The 19365-nt window shown below is 32.0% G+C and overlaps 2 protein-coding genes across 9 annotated transcripts; both read left to right on the top strand.

Annotated features, from left to right (window-relative positions):
- Nucleotides 1–1676: 1676 nt before the first annotated feature.
- LOC113861972 lies at nt 1677–9646 on the top strand. 2 transcript variants are annotated; one of them, XM_027495103.1, is made up of 3 exons: nt 1804–2072; nt 6672–7046; nt 7284–9646. In XM_027495103.1, the coding sequence occupies exons 1-3, from the start codon at nt 2066–2068 to the stop codon at nt 8759–8761; spliced, it is 1860 nt and encodes a 619-aa protein (XP_027350904.1). In that variant the 5' UTR covers nt 1804–2065; the 3' UTR covers nt 8762–9646. The 2 variants fall into 2 exon arrangements, with proteins under 2 accessions (XP_027350903.1, XP_027350904.1); XM_027495102.1 differs by having other exon boundaries at nt 1677–2072; nt 6672–9646.
- Nucleotides 9647–11072: 1426 nt separating this feature from the next.
- Nucleotides 11073–15847, top strand: LOC113861559 (phosphatidylinositol transfer protein 3-like). 7 transcript variants are annotated; one of them, XM_027494463.1, is made up of 7 exons: nt 11073–11547; nt 12291–12373; nt 12933–13031; nt 13367–13543; nt 13964–14062; nt 14191–14433; nt 14714–15847. In XM_027494463.1, the coding sequence occupies exons 3-7, from the start codon at nt 12963–12965 to the stop codon at nt 15128–15130; spliced, it is 1005 nt and encodes a 334-aa protein (XP_027350264.1). In that variant the 5' UTR covers nt 11073–11547; nt 12291–12373; nt 12933–12962; the 3' UTR covers nt 15131–15847. The 7 variants fall into 7 exon arrangements, with proteins under 7 accessions (XP_027350264.1, XP_027350262.1, XP_027350261.1 ...); XM_027494461.1 differs by having other exon boundaries at nt 11135–11323; nt 12574–13031; nt 14714–15815; XM_027494460.1 differs by having other exon boundaries at nt 11135–11318; nt 12574–13031; nt 14714–15815.
- Nucleotides 15848–19365: the final 3518 nt, after the last annotated feature.

The raw sequence follows: 19365 nt of genomic DNA on the forward strand, positions 1-19365 counted from the left end.
TCTGCATGTATGCCAAAGTGTTTACAGAATCTTTTATTGGATATATGTGGTTTTGTGGGTGGGAAAAAGAAGTGGAGCTATGTAGCAACTAGTTGGGTAGCCGTGATATGGAACATTTAGTTACATAGAAATAATATTGTCTTTAATAATGGTGTGTTAGATGTTGGGGAGATTATAGATGCTATCAAATATAGGTCCTAGAAATGGTTGTCAGCGAGTTTGAATTAGAGACAACTAGTATATATAAATTGGTTAAATAAGCCATTGATGTGTATTAAGCAGTTGCCTTGACTTTGTATATGGGTTAGAGTATCTATAGTACTCCTTTTTCTTAATAATATATTTTTGCTTATTAAAAAAAATGACTCTTAAATATATTGTTGTTTAAAAATAAAGACATATTTTATATATAAATATACATTAATTTAACAATTTTTACTAATATTTTTATTGATTTTTTGTAAAAATATAATATAATATAATTAAAATGATTTAACAAAAATACTGTTTGATTTATTATAAAAACACCAATAATAATATGATTTAATTTAGATACATTTTATTGTAAAAGTTTTTGCCCTATTAATAATTATATTATCAATAATTATGATAAATTGTTATCAATATTAAATTATGATAAATTGCCCTATTAACGATTAGTTTTAAAATTAAATTATCTTACAACAAGTTATTAAATGATATAAGAGTGAGTGCAATTTATATGGATGCAAAAAATATCGATTTACACTGATGTAAGTTATATGGAAGAGATAAATTATATTTATTTTTACACTATTTAATAACTTTTTATTTGATAAGTTAATTATAAAATTAATTATTAAATTAAAAATTTCAACCATAAAAATTATATATTCAAAATTTTAGATAAATTTAAAATTATTTGATATCTTAATAATATACAAGAAATTAATGTAATATATATTTTTAAAATGTGAGAAAGTAAAATTATTAAATATTCATCGGTTTACTTTATTTTAACACAATTTTTAAATTCTAAACATAAGTTAGAAAGATAATATATGGTAATTTAACTCTTAAATTAATAAATTTGATATTTTATAAAAAAATTTAAACGATATAAATATTTAAGTTTGATATTTATATCAATTAGTCTAATTCATATATATATATATATATATATAATTATGAAAAAAGGAAATAACAGATGTGGCAAATGGCCGACATTGAAGAGGATGTTTTCAGTCCTTCACTATTCTAACCACACGCCAATGAGAAATACACAACCATTTCCCCTTTGCTTCCCAACCAAACCCAACCCATCGTTTTGTTGCAAAGGCAATGCCCACTCCGTTTATTATAACCGTAGGGGTCCAATTCTTCCTCATGAAAGCCACTCCGCATTGACTCTTCCTCTCTTTGGAACTTAAATATCTCCAAAAAATTCACAACAAAGAACAAAATATCGCTTTCAAATTTCAATAAACTAATATTCCTTTAGTAATTTTCATTTTCTTAAATAGAACAGATCAGAAATAGAAAAGAAAACAATAGTCACTGACAATTCAGTATCCTCAATTAAAAATTAAAAATAAAGACAAGGTCGGAATGTGAGGTGAGCAATAATAATTGTTAAACAAGGGAATAAGAATTATTACCCGCATTTATACTTTAATAATTATTATTGAATACTCACATTTTTTGTTTATCAATAAACACACACACCCCCCAACAGGTAATGCCCGTATTGTATTGTACAGTTCAGACTTGAGAGCATACATAAAGGTAACGCGCATGAATGAACTCAAAAAGTGAAAAGCTCAGATAATAAAATGGACAAAGACACCATTTTCGTTTTTGCTATGGTTTCTTAATTTTTTGATGGGGTGGTGGTGGAAGCTAGCGGGAGCACCAGAACCTGTTGGATCAGACACTAGCAGGGTTCGATCTGCTTCTAATTCACGTACCTGATAATCCATAAATTTTAAATAAAGAAAAATAAAATATAATTTCGAGAGAGAGAGTGAGTGAGGAAAAGGAGCGGAAGATCTGAAAGCTTTGTTGTAACCACTTATAACACTCGAAAATGCAAGGTAACTACGCAATCCCTTCTTCTTCTGCTCCTTGTTTTTCTGAACCCTAAATTCTCACTCCTTTGACTCTTCTTTGACTCATTCTTTTACTCTTCTGAGATTGACTCGGCTTGCTCCACATTATCTTTGTTTTTTTAATTTCCTATTTTTTTCGTGTCTTGTTTTTGGGGATTTGTTTCAATTGTGGTTTTGGTGGCGTTCTATGAGTTCGATTAGTAACTTTTGGGGGGCGTGGAGAGTTTTTGCTTCGAGAAATTGATGATGAAATTCAACTCTTTTTATGCAGCATAAGGGAAACTATAGGAGTTGGGGCTGTACTTCTATCTGTGAATTTTGGATCACCTTTTTGCCTTTTTACCATTTATGTTTATTTATTTTAGCTCCCCTTATTCATTTGGGGTTTTGGTTTTTTTAAGTATGACCTTGTTGATGAAGCTCTATGTAGTTTTTAAGTTTAAATGGACTTTTGGATATTTCTGTTATTTTGCTAAAGTTGTAGCATTTATCACACTGTAAACTTGTGGTATAGTTCTTTAGTTCTTCAGGAACGTGAAATGAATGGTCGCATCTACAGAGCCTTGTGGGACTTTGTGCTTATATTGAATTTGATGCGTCTGGGTTTTGCAAAATAAGAAGCTGTGGGCATTGATAGTTTAAGTTAAAACTTTTCTTTATATAGAGTTTTAGTTACACAATGATATAGTAGAGCAATACATTTGTTTTCTTCTCTTTTTTGCTTCTAGGACTTGTGGTTGTTATACAACTTGGATTTGCTGACCAATGACTTTTTGCTGTGACAAACATCTAACAGTAATAGATTGTGAGATCTGTTTACATTGGAACACTAATGTTTTTCTCTCTCAAGTCGATCTGTGTATTGCTGTTCATAAAAAGTTCAATTTATTTGTGATTCATTTTGAGTTTACTGGTTGCATTGAATTTAATGATTGACATTACACTATTCAAAAGGCTTCTATGTTTTTATACATGTCCCTTCTCTTGATGTTCTTGGTTGAGGTGGAAATGGCAGTGAAATGGGTAAATGGGGTAATTTGATTTCCTAGATCTAAAGAATTAGATAAACAGGGTCTAAACTGGTTAAGGTAGTGGATTTTGCTGAATTGTAATGGTTACGAATTGGGGCAGATTTAAGCTTCCTTGCTCCATCCTAGTCCAATTTAATCTATGAATTATGTTTCAATTTTTAATGTTTACATATATTACGTGAGTTTTCAAAGGAATTTTATTTTGTTTTTCAGTTTATTTCAATACATGTCATTTAATCAGTCAATAATATCTTTTAAGATATAATTTTGATTAATTTGACTTGTGATTTATGGTACAACAACAACAACCAAGCCTTATCTTATCAGGTGAGATCAGTTAAATGGATCACATGATGCCATTGAGCTTGGTAAAAAATAATATTTTCAGAAATCTGATTAATTAAAAGGTCTTTTTTAATAATTTCGTTTAAGGTTTTTTTGGGTTTCTCTCAACTCCTCTTTACAGAAATAAAAAGCTATGGAATCCACTTTCCTTATTGGTGTCTTCAAAGGTTTTCTCTGCTCATGAATGAACCACCTTAGACGATTTTCAGTTATTTTTCTTCACTATAGGAGTTACTCTAATATTCCCCATATAATATTATATCGTATCCTGTTCTTTATCGTGTATCCCCTCATCCACCTTAGTATTCTCATTTTTGTTGCTCCTAAATGGGTTTATTTTTTCTGATATTCTAGTATATAAGATTTTAGCCAGTATTTGTCAGGGAAGTACTCTGAAATGGTATATTTATTTAAACTGAGATGACAATAATGGAATTGCTTCTTCTTAAGCAGGTAGAAATATTTCCTGTTTATCTAATTAGACTATCCAATAAATTAAATTCTTGTTTTCCTGTTTGTCCGTGAATTGATAATGTGAAGTGAAAATTTGTTCATAAAAGATGGAGTTATATTGTGAGGACTGAGTAGAAATATTTTGGCATATTTGGTGCAATAAAACTTTTATTTCCTGTTATTGAAATTGAATGGAAATCTCATGCAGCAAGTTGTCATGTAAGACTGAGGAAATTGCTTGGCAGGCAGTAAGGTTACTTGTGAACTTTTGGTTCTGAGAGAGATTGTTATTTTTACTATGATTTCAGAATACATTGGTGAATTTGTTCTTTTGGGTCTTGGGAGGGGATGAAATGAGTGTAACATGCTTTAAGTGCAGCTTGACCCTTTGATGTTTAGCAAATGGTAATATATGTATGATAATTAAGATCTATTTTGGAAAATGAAATCTGATTAATGAGTTTGAAAGGGACTCGTTACTGTGTGAAGTAGTTACTGTAAATTATTTCCTGTCCCTTGTTTCGATTTAGCTGTATTGTTAAGCAAGTAAATCAGCTTACACTGTAAAAAATTTAATATGAGTAGGAACAAATGCACACACACATACAAAAGCAGTTTACGTTGAAAAACTTATTTTTATTAAAAAAGACAAGGCAGGCTAGGCAGCAGCTTCATCTCTGCTTATCCTTGTTTATAAGTGGAATTTCGGGTTGTAATTTTTGGCTTATAGGGCTTGTTTGGTAGATGTGAAAATGGGATTTTTTTGGGCGATAGCCTGACATTTTTTTTTTCTGGAAAGAATTATTGTAGAAAAGTAGATCTTCAACATTTACCATATTTCTCCTTATCTTGATCTCCAGTCTTCACAAAAGTGGCTTAAGCTTAGCAAGCATTGGGCAGCCCCAAATATCTGCTTACCATGTTTATCTGTGATTTGCTTACTCTCAAACTGTAGAAAGGTTGGAGAATTCTTGTGAGCCCCTGTCAATGGTTCTATAAAGACAGAACGCCTATAGTTCAGTAAGCCTTATGTATAAGATCCACTAGTGAAGAGGATGACCCATAATATGTTTGCTTTGGTTGTGGGTGCTAGAGTACAGGACTACAGGTGTCTAGCTTTTATTGAATAAAAATTAAGAAAAAAGATGGTAATAAAGGGTAAGAAAATAGGGGTAACATACTAGGGTAATTTTTTCATGTTTGTGTCTGATCTATGCAAGAAAATCTCAACAGTTTGTTTATCAAGAGTCAAATAAGGACAGAAGAGTAGTTGTCATGGACTTATGTAATGTGATTTTTTAAGCTAGAAAAATGACAGTTTCTGCAAAACTGTGTCTTGGCTTTATTTTGTTCTGGAACTTGCACTTGTAGTCAGTATAAAGCAGTGAGCCAGTGAGAGCTCATGAAAATATAGAAAGCAGAAACATCATCTGCTAATGTGTGTGCTGTGCAGCATATGAACATCCACTTTTTGGAAGCTGGGAACTGCAGATAACTAACTTAATATGCCTAGGACCTTCATTTGGGATATATATTATATACTTTAATTGGATTGAATTATCTTTTTTTTTTTCCAAATATTTTTTCCTTTTTCTTCAATTCTCAGTTTTTATGAAACCAAAACCGTGGTGTACAAGGTATTTGCTTCTGGAAATCGTTTGGTTGCCATATTTTGTTTTATGTGACGATGGACTTTTATGTTTAGCTTGTTGCTATTTGAGTCTTCTTGACTTATGATCAAATTGTTGTCATCTGCTGATTCAATTTTCTTGAATGATGGGCATCTTATCCTTCATCTGGTTCTTCTTTTTCCTTTGTTGGTGATGCTTGGCTTGGGTTGCTTACGTTGGTATTATGCTGTTGGTTTACTGAAATTCTTCAGTGACTGAAAATAAAGGCTATCAAATGAAACTCCCTAATTATTGTGGGTTGTAGATAATTGTTTACATCTGGAACCAAATAATGGTTAAAACTTCTGACTTAAAAGAAAGTACACATTAGATAAACTGATCTGTTAAATCTGACCAGATAGTAAAAGTGGTATTGTTTGTCAAACTGACCTGTTAAAAAGGGAAGTGATGTGTTTTACCACCCTTCCCCCAGATCAAAAAAGAAAAAGAAACTTAACCCCATCTACTTTGGTTTTGAGAAGAATTAATTGGTCAGTTAGTAAATATGTGGTTATTACATGAGCTTAAATGGAATCTTCCAGAAGGATGTGTGACAGGTAACCCCCATTTTTAGTTATAGGTATAATTAGTTAGTGTTTCTTGGTTGTTGGGCTGAGATAGAGACAGAGAAGAATTCAGGCAGATTGCTTATGAATAAGAGGAGAGGTTGAGACTTGAGAGAGAGGAAGATATTGTCAATTGTGAGTGAGATTTGGGCATTGGGAGATGCAGATCCTCGAAGTTTTGCAATACTATATAATCAGAGGAGATTTTCCCTATTCTTTGTAATAATATCCCTAGTTCTATCAGTGTGTCATGTTTGATCGTTTTGATCTCACTTCAATAAATTATAGTGGTTGTGGGCTTTCACATCTAGTTATGAGTGAATGTATGCATCTTTTTTATTTTTCTATGTTGAATTTCTACTGTCAGTTTATGTATTACTTTTCTTGTCTCTTAATTTCCTGATAACGGGAGAATTATTGTTATCTTTTGAGCTTAAACTAATGAATGTCTGATTTTACTATCCTTATATAAATTGAATACTTATAGCAATATTAATGAGCTTGGAAACTTGTTTACAGGTAGATCCCCAGACCAGGAATCAGTAGGGTCTGGGACAAAGAGGTCCAGTGTATCATCTGGGGGTAGGCCTCGGAATCAGAAGGAATTCTTCTATAAATTTGTTGAAAGTGATAGCTTGACTGCAGAACTTGTAGACTGGTTTGAATCTGTAACCAAAAAATGTGCATCAAAACAGCAAGCATTTGATGTTCCGTTTGAGTTGATTGAACTTCAAAAATTTGATTATGCATTGGAAGGAATTTCATTTCAGCAGCTGACACGCATGCCTAATGCTGTTCATGCTTCTACATCTGATGCTGTAGAAGCGACAGCTTATCTTGCTATTGAAGATTTTCTTCATGCTAGTATAAAGGGCTTGTGGGAGGGGTTTTGGAGTCAAGATGAGCCCATGCCTTTTTCTGTGGCTTGTCTGTATAATTCTAACTTGAAGTTTTATCAGGCTGAGAAGGCTATTGCTAATGGAAGGCTTGGAGGTCTTTGTGGCACTGGTATATTGCTTAATAATTCTAGACATCCTCATGGAAAATGGGATCATGTCCTTGAATTGGCACTTTTAAGACCTGATATTGGAGGTCTTGCTGTAGGCAGTGACCGCCAGCCTTCTCCATCAGTTCTTGGTGAAGCTCTATTTTATGCTCTTCGAATGCTGTTGGCAAGGAGTTTGAGTAGACTGACTTTCTTTCCAGATCCAAGCACAGTCTTTGTTCTTCTAGTTGATTCTCAATATGGGGGAGTTGTAAAGGTTGAAGGAGATGTAAATAAGCTCAATTTTGATGTGAATAATGTTTATGAATGTGCTGCTGAATGGGTAAAAAATCATTCTAGAATTTCTGTTTCTCCAATTGATACGATCTGGAACAAACTTGGCAATGCAAACTGGGGAGATATTGGTGCTTTACAGGTACTATTTGCAACCTTCCACTGTATTATGCAATATGCTGGAATGCCCAAGCACTCTGTTGAAGATTTAGCTGCTGATCATAGTTCCCGCCTCCAAACAAGAAGAGTTGAAAGGCAGTTAGGAGATACCAGTATAAATGGAAATGGCCTATTTCGATACCAGCAACGAAGTGTTTCCCCTGAAATTGTTGAAGTTCAGGATGATTCTGTCAAAGTTGATTCCAAAGAGTCAATGAGATTAGAAGAAGGATCCGTGTTATGGCTGGAAGATTCAGAGTGGCAAAAGGGTTATCCGATAAAAGAGGTAATCAGCACTGGTGAATTGACATACTACATTGCATCCTATGTTGAAGATCCAGGAAAAAATCTGTTTCTATATGTGGGCTCTCATCCCTCCCAGTTGGAACCAGCATGGGAAGATATGAATTTATGGTATCAGGTTCAGAGACAGACTAAAGTATTGACAATAATGAAGCATAAAGGTCTCTCAAGCAAATTTCTGCCTCAATTGAGTGCTTCTGGTAGGATCATACACCCTGGTCATTGTCGCAGGCCCAGCTCAGGTGGAAATTGTGACCACCCTTGGTGTGGGACCCCTATTCTTGTGACCAGTCCAGTTGGTGAAACAGTAGCTGAAATGGTACGCACAGGCCAATTTGGTTTGGATGAAGCTATCAGATGTTGCCATGATTGCTTATCTGCACTTTCAACTGCTGCCTCTGCTGGACTTCGGCATGGAGACATCAGGCCAGAGAATGTGATCTGTGTAAAGGCTGGTGTGAGGCACCCTTATTTTGTTCTAATCGGATGGGGCCATGCTATTCTTGAAGATAGGGATCGCCCTGCTATGAATCTTCATTTCTCATCTACTTATGCACTTCAGGAAGGGAAACTATGCTCTGCTTCAGACGCTGAAAGCCTAGTTTATATGCTTTATTATTCATGTGGTGGAGTTTTTCCTGATCTAGATTCAGTAGAGGGAGCGCTACAGTGGCGAGAAACATCTTGGTCAAGGAGATTAATTCAGCAGAAGCTTGGTGACATCTCAACCGTGCTGAAAGCTTTTGCTGATTATGTTGATAGTCTATGTGGGACACCATATCCCATGGACTATGACATATGGCTGAGAAGGTTGAGGCGAAATATTCATGAAGACGATCATGGAAAGGAAATTGTTGCAGCAGGCTAAGCTTTCAAACTGGGTCCAATCTCAAATGAAAACTCTTCATCTTAACGTGTTTCTCATTGCAATGCTTGGACTTTTGGGTGGTAAATAAAACATGGAGGTCAATGGTTTTATCTCTGATGTTCAAGAATTTGTATTCTTCGAACAATTGGTTTGGGGAATGGCTAATGCATTCCCTGAAATGAGCATATCATGACTGCTCTTGTTGATAGAGGTTGGGCTGCTCTATCTTCTACAAATATTGAGACTTGATTGATGGCATCTTGGGTATGTGAAGAATATTCATACCTTCATTTTGAGGAGCCAAAACATGACTTTAACAGCTTTCTTTCCATTTCATTTTTCTGGTGATGAGTTTATTATCAAAGTAATCATACTTTATTGATAACATCATTCGTTTGTAAAGAGAAAAAGGTCTTCTAGAATGCCCTGTTGCTTATGTAGTTGCTTGGTTCAAGACCTAACTGAATGGTACACAGTGCACAGGGCATATAGCTGTATTCTGTAGAGTAAATGCGTTGTTTTTCTTGTGTCCATTGGGGTTTCTCTTTCATTTTTTAAATTGACCTGTCTCCTTTTCGTTCCTTCTTCTCATATATGTGGTGCTTCAAGCTTCAACTCCAGGTGGGAGAGGGATTTTGAAGGCCTTTTTTTTTTTTTTTTTTTTTTTTTTTCTCTTAATCGCCATTTTTTCTTAATGTGGGATAGACTAAGAACATCATGGTACAACCTTGGAAGAAGAAAAATGTCGGCCAATGGGCAAGCTCACACTCAAGTCAATGGAGTTGTACCTTTACTGTAAATGGCTAATGTGCTTCCGTTTCCATCCAACTTCAATCAGTACTGGCGTTAAACCCCTTGATGCCAGTTAAAAGGGTGCAATTGTAATGATGGTGTCGGATTTTGTTCTGTGAAATGTTTTACAAATGATAATTGAAAGGGAATCACTGATTAACACCATACATACTAACAACCTTCCTTTGCTTATATACAAACCAATACTGCTTACTAGTTTAATCTAAGGCCTGCTTTTCTACTTTGGGTCGTGCATGCATTGGGATTTAACTTGAATAAGAATCACTGATGTTGTTTAGAACCCTTCTATCCTACTTCAAACTAAAATATCTTCAATTTATCATGCTACAAAGTATTGTTCATCAGTTAGCTTCCCTTCGATTTGCTCTCATCTTCGTTCAATATGTTAAAACTATCTTATTCAGCAGTGGCCCTCTTCCACACACACACAGAACTGAACGAAAGCATAATTTTTCTTTTGGAAAATTATTATTTGACATTCATTAAACGGGTGGAAGAAAGAGAAAAAAAGAAGAAGAAACGCGATAGATAATGTAATGGAAAAGGAAGAGAGAGATAGAGAGATAGAATAAAAAAATTAATGTAAGAGAAATTGAGCATGAAAATATAGCAATTATTTTGTTAGTATTTTAAATTTAATGCAACATAGATGTCTCCGCATAGTGTACATAAGAATTCTTCTCTCCCTCTAGTCTTCGTTGGAATTACACAAGCTAAATTGATCAGTGCCAAATAACAGTTGTTGCTTTAACGGAAAGGAACATGTCTCGTGTCCCAAACCAAGCAAATAATTAAGCTTGGGTGATCAAACATTTAGCCTCCGTCAGAGTCTTCCAAACTAATCAGAAAACATACCACCTCCACTCATACTGACAAAATCCATTAGGATTTACTTGTGCTTGAAGTCTGCAATTCACAATCTAGAAAGCAAAATAACAAACGCTATTACCCGTGTAAAAAATAGAGTAAATTATACTCAATTATGCAGAGATTTTTCTGAACGACAATGTACTCTAAACATACACAAAACATCCGGTTGTTTATTTCAGTGTTAATATAATCAACATATTCTAACAAAGCATGTCATTTTTTTCTATACCGTAAGTATTAGTTGAAAAAAATCATGTTTAAGTCGGGTAAGATTACTGTAGACGATAAAGTTCTCTTTTTAGTATCTAACCCACTTACATTCCCTTAAATATTATTTAACCAAACAATATTTAAAAAAAAGGATTCTAATAAAATAATATTAGCATGTTCTTAATTCTGAGGATGGTCTTGATTATATATAGTTTAGACGTGAGTGAGTTATGAGATTAATTTAATCACTCATAAACTATAAAGATGAAAAAGGTAAAAAAATTCTTAACAAGTTAGGAATATTCTAAAACATTTTCTTACATAACAAATCTGAATTTGAGCCGGACAACAAACCTAACATGCAAGTGAAATTGGGCTAAAATCTTGAATTTAAAGAAAATTTCTAAAATTGTTCCATAAGTAAGCTTCCGTTATTTGTTTTCTTTTCCCCATTTCCCACTGGTTACGTTTACCCTTCTCCTTGCTAGCCACGTGTCCTTCCTTACCTCCTCTTCTTCTTCACGATCCTCATTCTTCTCTTTTTTTTAAAACTTCTTTTTTACTAAATAAAAAAATTTATTTTCTCTTCTCATAAATGCACACACTGTTCAAGCTTCTTGTTTTCGTGACGAGCCTATGTATGATCCCATTGGTTTGATTTCGTGTAATGTTTGAGATGTGAACAGTGCATTGATGTTTATGTGATTACTTTGCTGCAACAATTGGTTTTGTATTTAATGATCTTCTGAGTTGGATTATACGAAACTTGTTGAGTTTCACTTTATCGGTTTTTCTGGAATCACGTTAGAACAAAGCAAGTAAACGCCGAGGAATCGTGTTATTCTATAATAGTGCTAAGGAATACTATACTACACGTGAACCTGTGAAACAAGGTTTATTACTAAAAGAATTGAATCGTGTTTGTTTTATCACTTTTGTTGATTGTCATACTTGTTAGAATTCATCACCATATTGTTCACTCCTTTGTGTTGGTATGTTTGAATTTTTAGGTGTTTTGATTTGTTGTTTTATAGTGTTATTATGTGCAGTGAAGGGGATGGTTCTTTGGTGCAGTTTTAGGATAAGAACAGAACTCATGAAATGAAAGCGTTATACAGATAATGATGTGTCTTGTTTGTTTGATGAAAATCGAATAGATTCTATTAAATAAATTGTAGACAAATATTTTCTTGCGGAGGAGTTTTTCGCACTTTGAGTTCATGCTTTCTGGATTAGGGTGTTTGGTTCATGCAGTTCAAACTTTGAGGAATTTTTCACAGTTCGAGCTAAATATATTCTTGTTAATGGAAAGGATGGTTTCTGATGAATGTGAATTAATAGATAAGTGATGACACCCGAGTAAGAGTTTCACTTGAAGTTTAATTGGATGGGAAAGATTGTGAATTAGTGCTTAAAACAAAAATACTACAAGTTACTCCTCCTGGTTATATATTTAGGAAGCTTTATAGCCTAAATGCGTACGCATTCTTTTTCTACTTTTTCAGTTTTTAAGAGCTAAATGAGTTGTCCTCAGAATGCAATATTAATTAGCAGGCATGGATTGACATTTATTTTGTTATCTATAATAACATATACCCTCTGTTATGACCATTTTTATTTGTGTTACGGATTGCAGATCATTTTTAGTCACACAAAAGACAAAAAAGAACATCCCGGAAGCTTAAAGGTCTTGTGACAAAAGATAACATCATAGTGCTGGTATTTTTCTTTCTTTATTAAGTTCAAAAGGTGAAATTTGTTTTTCTTGTGTGTGTTTTTTTCTTTCAAATGTGTAGAAACAGAGGGATTATATGTCTTGTTTGCTACGTTAATTCTTTCTGATTCTTTTCTTTTTCAGGGAATCGGGGTTGGGGTGGGGGGAGGAGAAAATCTTATTCTTTTTCCTCATGTCTTTGCAGTATTTATCACACAAAGGGAAAAAATTATGCTTAAGAAAGGTTTAGACCGTTTGACAAATGAGTGGATCACATTTTCTTGCCCTTTAGACCATGGCGACATGATCCAATAATAAGGAGACAGTCAGTAAATAAGTAGAACATTATCAATATAAGTTTAATGAATTGAAAATGCTTCATCATTTCATGATGTACAGATGAAATTGCAGTATGGGAATTTTTGGGTCCAACTTAGCAGTTAACACCAATGTGCCTTTTTAAGTTGAATCTGTCTATTTAAGGGACTTTTGTTGCTGAATTTTAATTTCAAGCCTAACATTGGATGTAAGGTTTTTCCTTTTTTTTGGTTGTTCATATTTCAGAATGTTTTAGCTTGATTGGGATTTGGAAAGATGTCATTTAAAAAATTGAAACCCGATGCAGCTGAAAAAACTTTATCTGCGGAAGAGCAGCAGGCCAAGGTACTTGACATTTAGCTCTATTTTATGAACATCAAATTATAAATTCGATGTGTATTGTTATCGTATATCAGTGCACTAGCGCAACCTCTTACGATATTCTTCCATCCAAAAGTTTGCATATACTCATATTATTTGTTAGACAAACAATTAATTTTTCTTAAAACCCCCAATGCCGAACTGTCAAATAAGGATCATTGATTCTCTTTCTAGTTTCTATTTGAATTTGAGTGAGCAGGGAAACTACCCTATAGCTAAGGGGTTATTTAATGGTAGTGAATGCATTTTATGGAGGAAATTTGAAGTGGAAAAATGTTTGATTTCCTTTGTTCTTTTAGATCGGAGAAGTCAGAAAGATAATTGGTCCAATTGCCGACAAGTTCTCTGCTCTGTGTTCGGATGCATCAGTGCTAAGGTACCTTAGAGCACGAAACTACAATTCTAAGAAGGCTGCAAAGATGTTGAAAGGCACCATGAAATGGAAGCTGGAGTTCAAGCCTGAGAAGATACGATGGGTATCAAATGCTATTTTTTTTCTTATCTAATTCATTCAGAAAAATGAAAGAGAATATATTAGACTTCAGTCCTGAATATAATATAGCATGAAAATTGATTAAATATCCTAGTTTTATAAATGCTTTGTAGCACAGTTGGTGTGTAAAAACTCAAACTAAAAGAAAAAAATTAAAAGCAGTCAGCTTTAGTTTTACAGGTGTATTGACTATAACGAGGACAGATGGTAATGCTAATTATCAATGCAAGCCAGCAATTTCAGGGCCTTTATCATCGTAATTCATATTTAATTTTGTTTACCCCAATTACAGGATAGAATTCCTGGGAATGACTATATGGTTTTAAATAGTGACTAGTTGCTAACTGTACTAGATTAGTTCAACTGAAAGGCAATTTCCCTTTTTTACTTTTTATGCAATTAGGATGATGTAGTTCAAGAAGCTGCAAGAGGAAGGCTGTATAGAGCTGATTACTTGGACAAGCAAGGAAGGACTGTTTTTGTTATTAAACCTGGTATTCAGGTGATATAAATTGATGAGAATTCACTGTTTCACACATATTTCATTTGCCTTCTTGTTTTTTGGATGTCATTGGTAATACTATTGAAGTTTCAATGCTTTGACTGAAACTTTATTTTTATCCAATTTAGAGTACAAACTCGGGAACTGAGCAGATCAAGTACCTTGTTTACTGTTTGGAGAATGCCATATTGAATCAAAGTTCTAATCAAGAACAGATGGTTTGGCTTATTGATTTTCAAGGGTGGAGCACATCATGCTTATCATTAAAGGTCACCCGGGATACTGCTCAAATTCTGCAGGCTCATTACCCAGAGAGGTTGGGCCGTGCAATCTTTTACAATCCACCAAAAGTGTTCGAGTCATTTTGGAAGGTATGATATGATAATATTTCCTGTTTGTCACTGCAAAATTGTAAAAAGTAAGAGAATGTATTCCAACTAGAGTGAAATAATACTAGTTTCAAGTGATCTGTGATGGATCAGATGAGTCCTGTGAATTATATGCAGCCATGTAGTAGTAATACAAGCTGGAATTTTGTTGGTTGCTTTCCTTTTCTGTTCAAATTTGTTCATGGACATCTAAATTCAGTGTTTTTACGTTTGCTTTTTATGTTTTAAAAGCATGCATTTTTATTTTTATTTTTTGTAACAGATGGTGAAACCATTTCTAGAACCTAAGACTTACAAAAAGGTGACATTTGTTTACCTTGACAACCCAAGGAGCCTCAAGATAATGGAAGAACTCTTTGACATGGACAAGCTGGAAGCCTCTTTTGGTGGGAAAAGCACAGTTGGATTCAACTATGAAGCTTATGCTAAAAAAATGAGAGAAGATGACCGAAGGTTGTCTGATGTCATTGATTCTGGTATATCGTCACCCAGTCTTTTGAAGTCTTTCAATGAATTACAGCATGCAGGAGACAATGATTCTGAGGATGAAACATCTAGTGATGAAGCTGTTCATTCAAAGTTGGAGGAAGATTATGTAATTAAACACGGGAAGATGTCCTGCTCCCAATATGAACCCAAGAATGAGGTTCATGAACCCAAAAAATGCTTGGAGAACTGAATCAGAAGAGACAGGTCACTGGCTGAGTTAGTTATGTTACTCATTCAAATTTTACACAAACCCTGAACTAGTGAACTTAAATCTACTGTACTTTGAAAGTGACGTCTGAACCATTACTCTCGGCCAATGCCCCATACAGCCCACTGTCCATAGCAGCAAAAATCAACTTTTGGGTCCATGCACCTTTTCACTCAAAAGTTCGAGGAAGTTTGAGTTGGCTCATCTGGCATCAGAATTTTAACTAGCATTCAGAACGTAGAAAGTTACACATTTCTTTCATGTTACTTTTCCCCTCCCTCAGTACCTCCTAGGAAGCACAGACACGATGCAGCACCAACACGGTAACATTGCACATTCTTAAATAAGACAGACATGACACGGCAAGATTCCTTATGTAAAAATGAAAAATAAATATTTTAATCACAAAATGAAACATCTTGAACATATAATCTCAAGTAACACATGAAGTCAAATTTTAATTAGAACTTACCTACTTTGAAATTTGAAGTAGATAGGTGACATCAATGAACACATTGTTCAAGCGTCGTCAACATGCCCGTAATGGATATGTATCCAATATGGGCACGTTAGCCTTTTAGGCGTATCTATGCTTCTATCTCTCTATGTTGTAGCAGGGTTATCGTAAGGTGTATTTATGATTGTTATTTGGTAAATGTCACAAGCTATGATGAGAAATGCCACCAATCACCGTTTCATGTACCAAGGCCTAAGCACAAACTCTGTTCATTGCCTTAAATATTAACACAAAAAATACTTGTTCCTTCGAGCACAAATTTTAGAAAAGAGAAAGCATTTTCGTCCTTGATGCATTAGTTAGTGAATGATGAGGTGTCAAGGATGCTGGATGGAGAAATTATACTATCAAATCAGCATTTTAGACTAGGCTTGTGGTTGTGGCGTTGTGCCTTTACAGGAATGGAAGCGCACGACTTTTGCAGGAAACATCTAACTCAAGAATTAATCATATCGATTAGTACTCTGAGATTCTAATACAAATTACCCTAAACTTTTCTCATAAGCAGGAAAAAAAGGGGGAGGGGAAAAAGGAAAAAGTTGCTGATGGATCCTTCACCGAGTGTCTAACTGGCTTAGTATAATTTACAGACCAAAAGTGAGTTCTTTAGTTCTGCAAAGGTCCTTTGTTGTTGGTAGGTTAGCTTATATAACATCTTGATCTTATATTCTGTAAGGAAAACAAGGAAATTTTCGCTTTATAGTATATTTTTAATACACTGAATGTAGGGTAATTTATTGGTAAATTCTAAAAAGACTTTCTAAATTCTATTTCACATGTAACTCACTGTCTAAACATTTTGTTAGTGTGATTCATTCGAAAAAGTATCTGAATTTGTCGTTTATCTCTTTCTATTTTAGTACCTTTAGAGGGTTAGGTTAGTAAATGACATTTATACTAAAATGTTAATGGTGCCATGTTTTAATTTTTTATTATTATTAATTAAAATTTTGGAGGTAAAGTTCACTGACTAAAATCTTAAGAGAAAAATTGGTCGTGTCAATTAAATTTTAGAAGGTGAAATTTGAAAGTGCAATGCTGAAAGAGTTTTGTTTTTCTTTTTTAATGCCACTGAGTTTATATGAATCGTCAAATTTTCGCATGTTGCTTAAATGTATTGTATCGGATAATTCAATGAAATATCTGTGTTCTACAGAGTGTAAATAAATTAATAATATTGAATAGTACGAAAGTAAATTTCGTGAAAATTACATGAACGTGTTAACGTGATAGTTTTAAAGTCAAATTATTTTAGTTTTAAAATGTTATTTGTATTTCGATGAGAAGCAATACCGACGCTGAATTCGTCACATTTCAACTTCAAAATTTTAGGTCAAAACTTTTTAAAAAAAAAAATTTGAATTTTGTTCCTAGGGCTGAGTTTAAGTATTTATAAATAATTTTTTTATGAAAAAAGTATATAATTATTATATTAAAATTATAAAAATACAATAAATACTTTTTTTTAATAAAATTTTACTATTATTAGCTATTTATTCTCAACTCTAAGGATTGAAAATAATATTTTTTTCTTTATTTGTAAAAAAAATAATATAAAAAAGGAGCTTAATTGTTTAATGGTCTCATTGAAAAATGTAATTTTTTTTTTAAAAGTTGGTTCAGCTATATTTTATTAATTTAAACGGTAATCATCTTACTGTAAAAAGTAACAAGACAAAATTTAAAATAAATGAATTTGTAAATATCTTTTATTTTGTAGTTATAATATTTTGAAACATTTCTCAACTTGTTTAAAGTGATTTCAATTCTTTTAATAGAATATTTTAGTTATAATGGTCACTTTTATTTTCTTTTTTGAGAAATACGTATGGCCTAACAAATTACCCATATGTACATTAAATCCAAATGACACTAAGGACCAAGAAAGTAATAATAAATTAAAAAAAAACTAAAATATCATAATTTTAACAAAAATAATTATTTTTTGAAATAATATAACATTGAAAATAATCATGTTTAAGTTAGATAAAGTTACTATATGTGATTTTTTTTAAATATTTAACACAATTGTATTCATTAAAAACTTAAAATTGAAACTATATATTAAACTGAAAATAATTTTCTCTCATGTTCTATGTTATTAATAACTTATTTATTTTACCATTAAAAAAATTAATTTAAACACTTTGTTAATAAAAATACATATTTTAATAAAATATATAATTTAAATTAATTTATACACATATTTCAATCATATTCAATAATTTAAAATTAATTTCATAATTTTATATTAAAATTAAAATACGAGTTTAATTTTTATAATTAACATTCATTAAATTAATTTTTATATTAAAGAATTATATTTTTATACAAGTATAATGATATATTTTAATTTTATTATTATAATATTATTAATAAAGTTTATAATTTGTTAAGTTACCATAATTGAGTTAAGTTTGCAGTTTTTAAATATTATTATAATGATAGAAACTAAATATGATAAAATATTTATATAAAAAGATAAATATAATTTTTTAAATACAAATTAATTTATAAATAAACTATTAAAAATATATTCTAACCTTAACTCAAAGAAACTTCAAATCATTCTTCACATCCAAATGCAACTTTAATATTCTCTTTGTTTATTAAATCCCTTTCATTGAGCTTGATATTTTTTTTCAAATGTGATTTTCATTTGTTAGGAATATTAAAAGATTAATTAAATATATAAGAGGGTATGTTTGGCGATCCAACACACCAGCCTGGAAGAACAAAACGCTGACAAAATGGCATGTTTTAAGGAATAAATAATAATAATAATATGTCACAAAATCGAGGATGCAATGATCGTGACCAACATTCATCTTTAACTCTTTATTATTATTTTTTATCAAATTTTTAATATATATATTTAAAGTCATGTAATAAAAAACAGGAAAATTTTATTAAAAAATATATAGTATCACAAATCTAATATGTTAATAATATTAATTATTGAATTTTTTAATAAATTTCATTATGTATTATTTTTTTTATTATGTATCATTAGAAGTATGTTAAAAAATTAATTTTATTTATGAAATAGTTGGGTTGAGTAATGAATTTTTTCATTAGTATAAAATTTTTATCTTTGTTTTTTTTTATAAGTAAAATAAATATTATTAGAGAGAGTTTAAGGGGAACTCAAAACTCATATACACATAAAAAAATTATTTATTTAAAGAAATAAAAAGCATGGTAAGAAATATAAAGCAAAAATATACTTATACAAAGCTAAGACGGATATAATTTCGTGAGTTCAAATATCAATCAGCTAACATAACAGCTTCTCCCTTACTAACAAGTAATAGTCATTTTCAGGACCTCAAAATAATAGAATCTAGGACTTTCCTCTCATCCAAAACACTATTAAAAAACACATTTCTATTTCTATATAATCACAAAGACTACACTGTACTTATCCAAACAATTAATAAGCATATCCCGAATAAAACTTAATTTAGATTAAAATTAATTTTTGTTTGATAAATTTAATTACAATCATTTAAATAACTTACAAATCCCGTTATTTCAATATAGATAAATTGAATATAAAAATCGTATAACGATCAATTCCATTCAACAGGTTTTGGAAATCAATCATTTATTTTATATGCAAATTTTATAAATATCACGTAAAATACATTTGACAAAATTAACACATTTTTATAAATGAATTATTGGAGATTATTTTTAC

This window comes from Abrus precatorius, unplaced genomic scaffold (assembly GCF_003935025.1).
Source record: "Abrus precatorius isolate BTA unplaced genomic scaffold, Abrus_2018 Scaffold3, whole genome shotgun sequence".
Classification (NCBI taxonomy): domain Eukaryota; kingdom Viridiplantae; phylum Streptophyta; class Magnoliopsida; order Fabales; family Fabaceae; genus Abrus; species Abrus precatorius.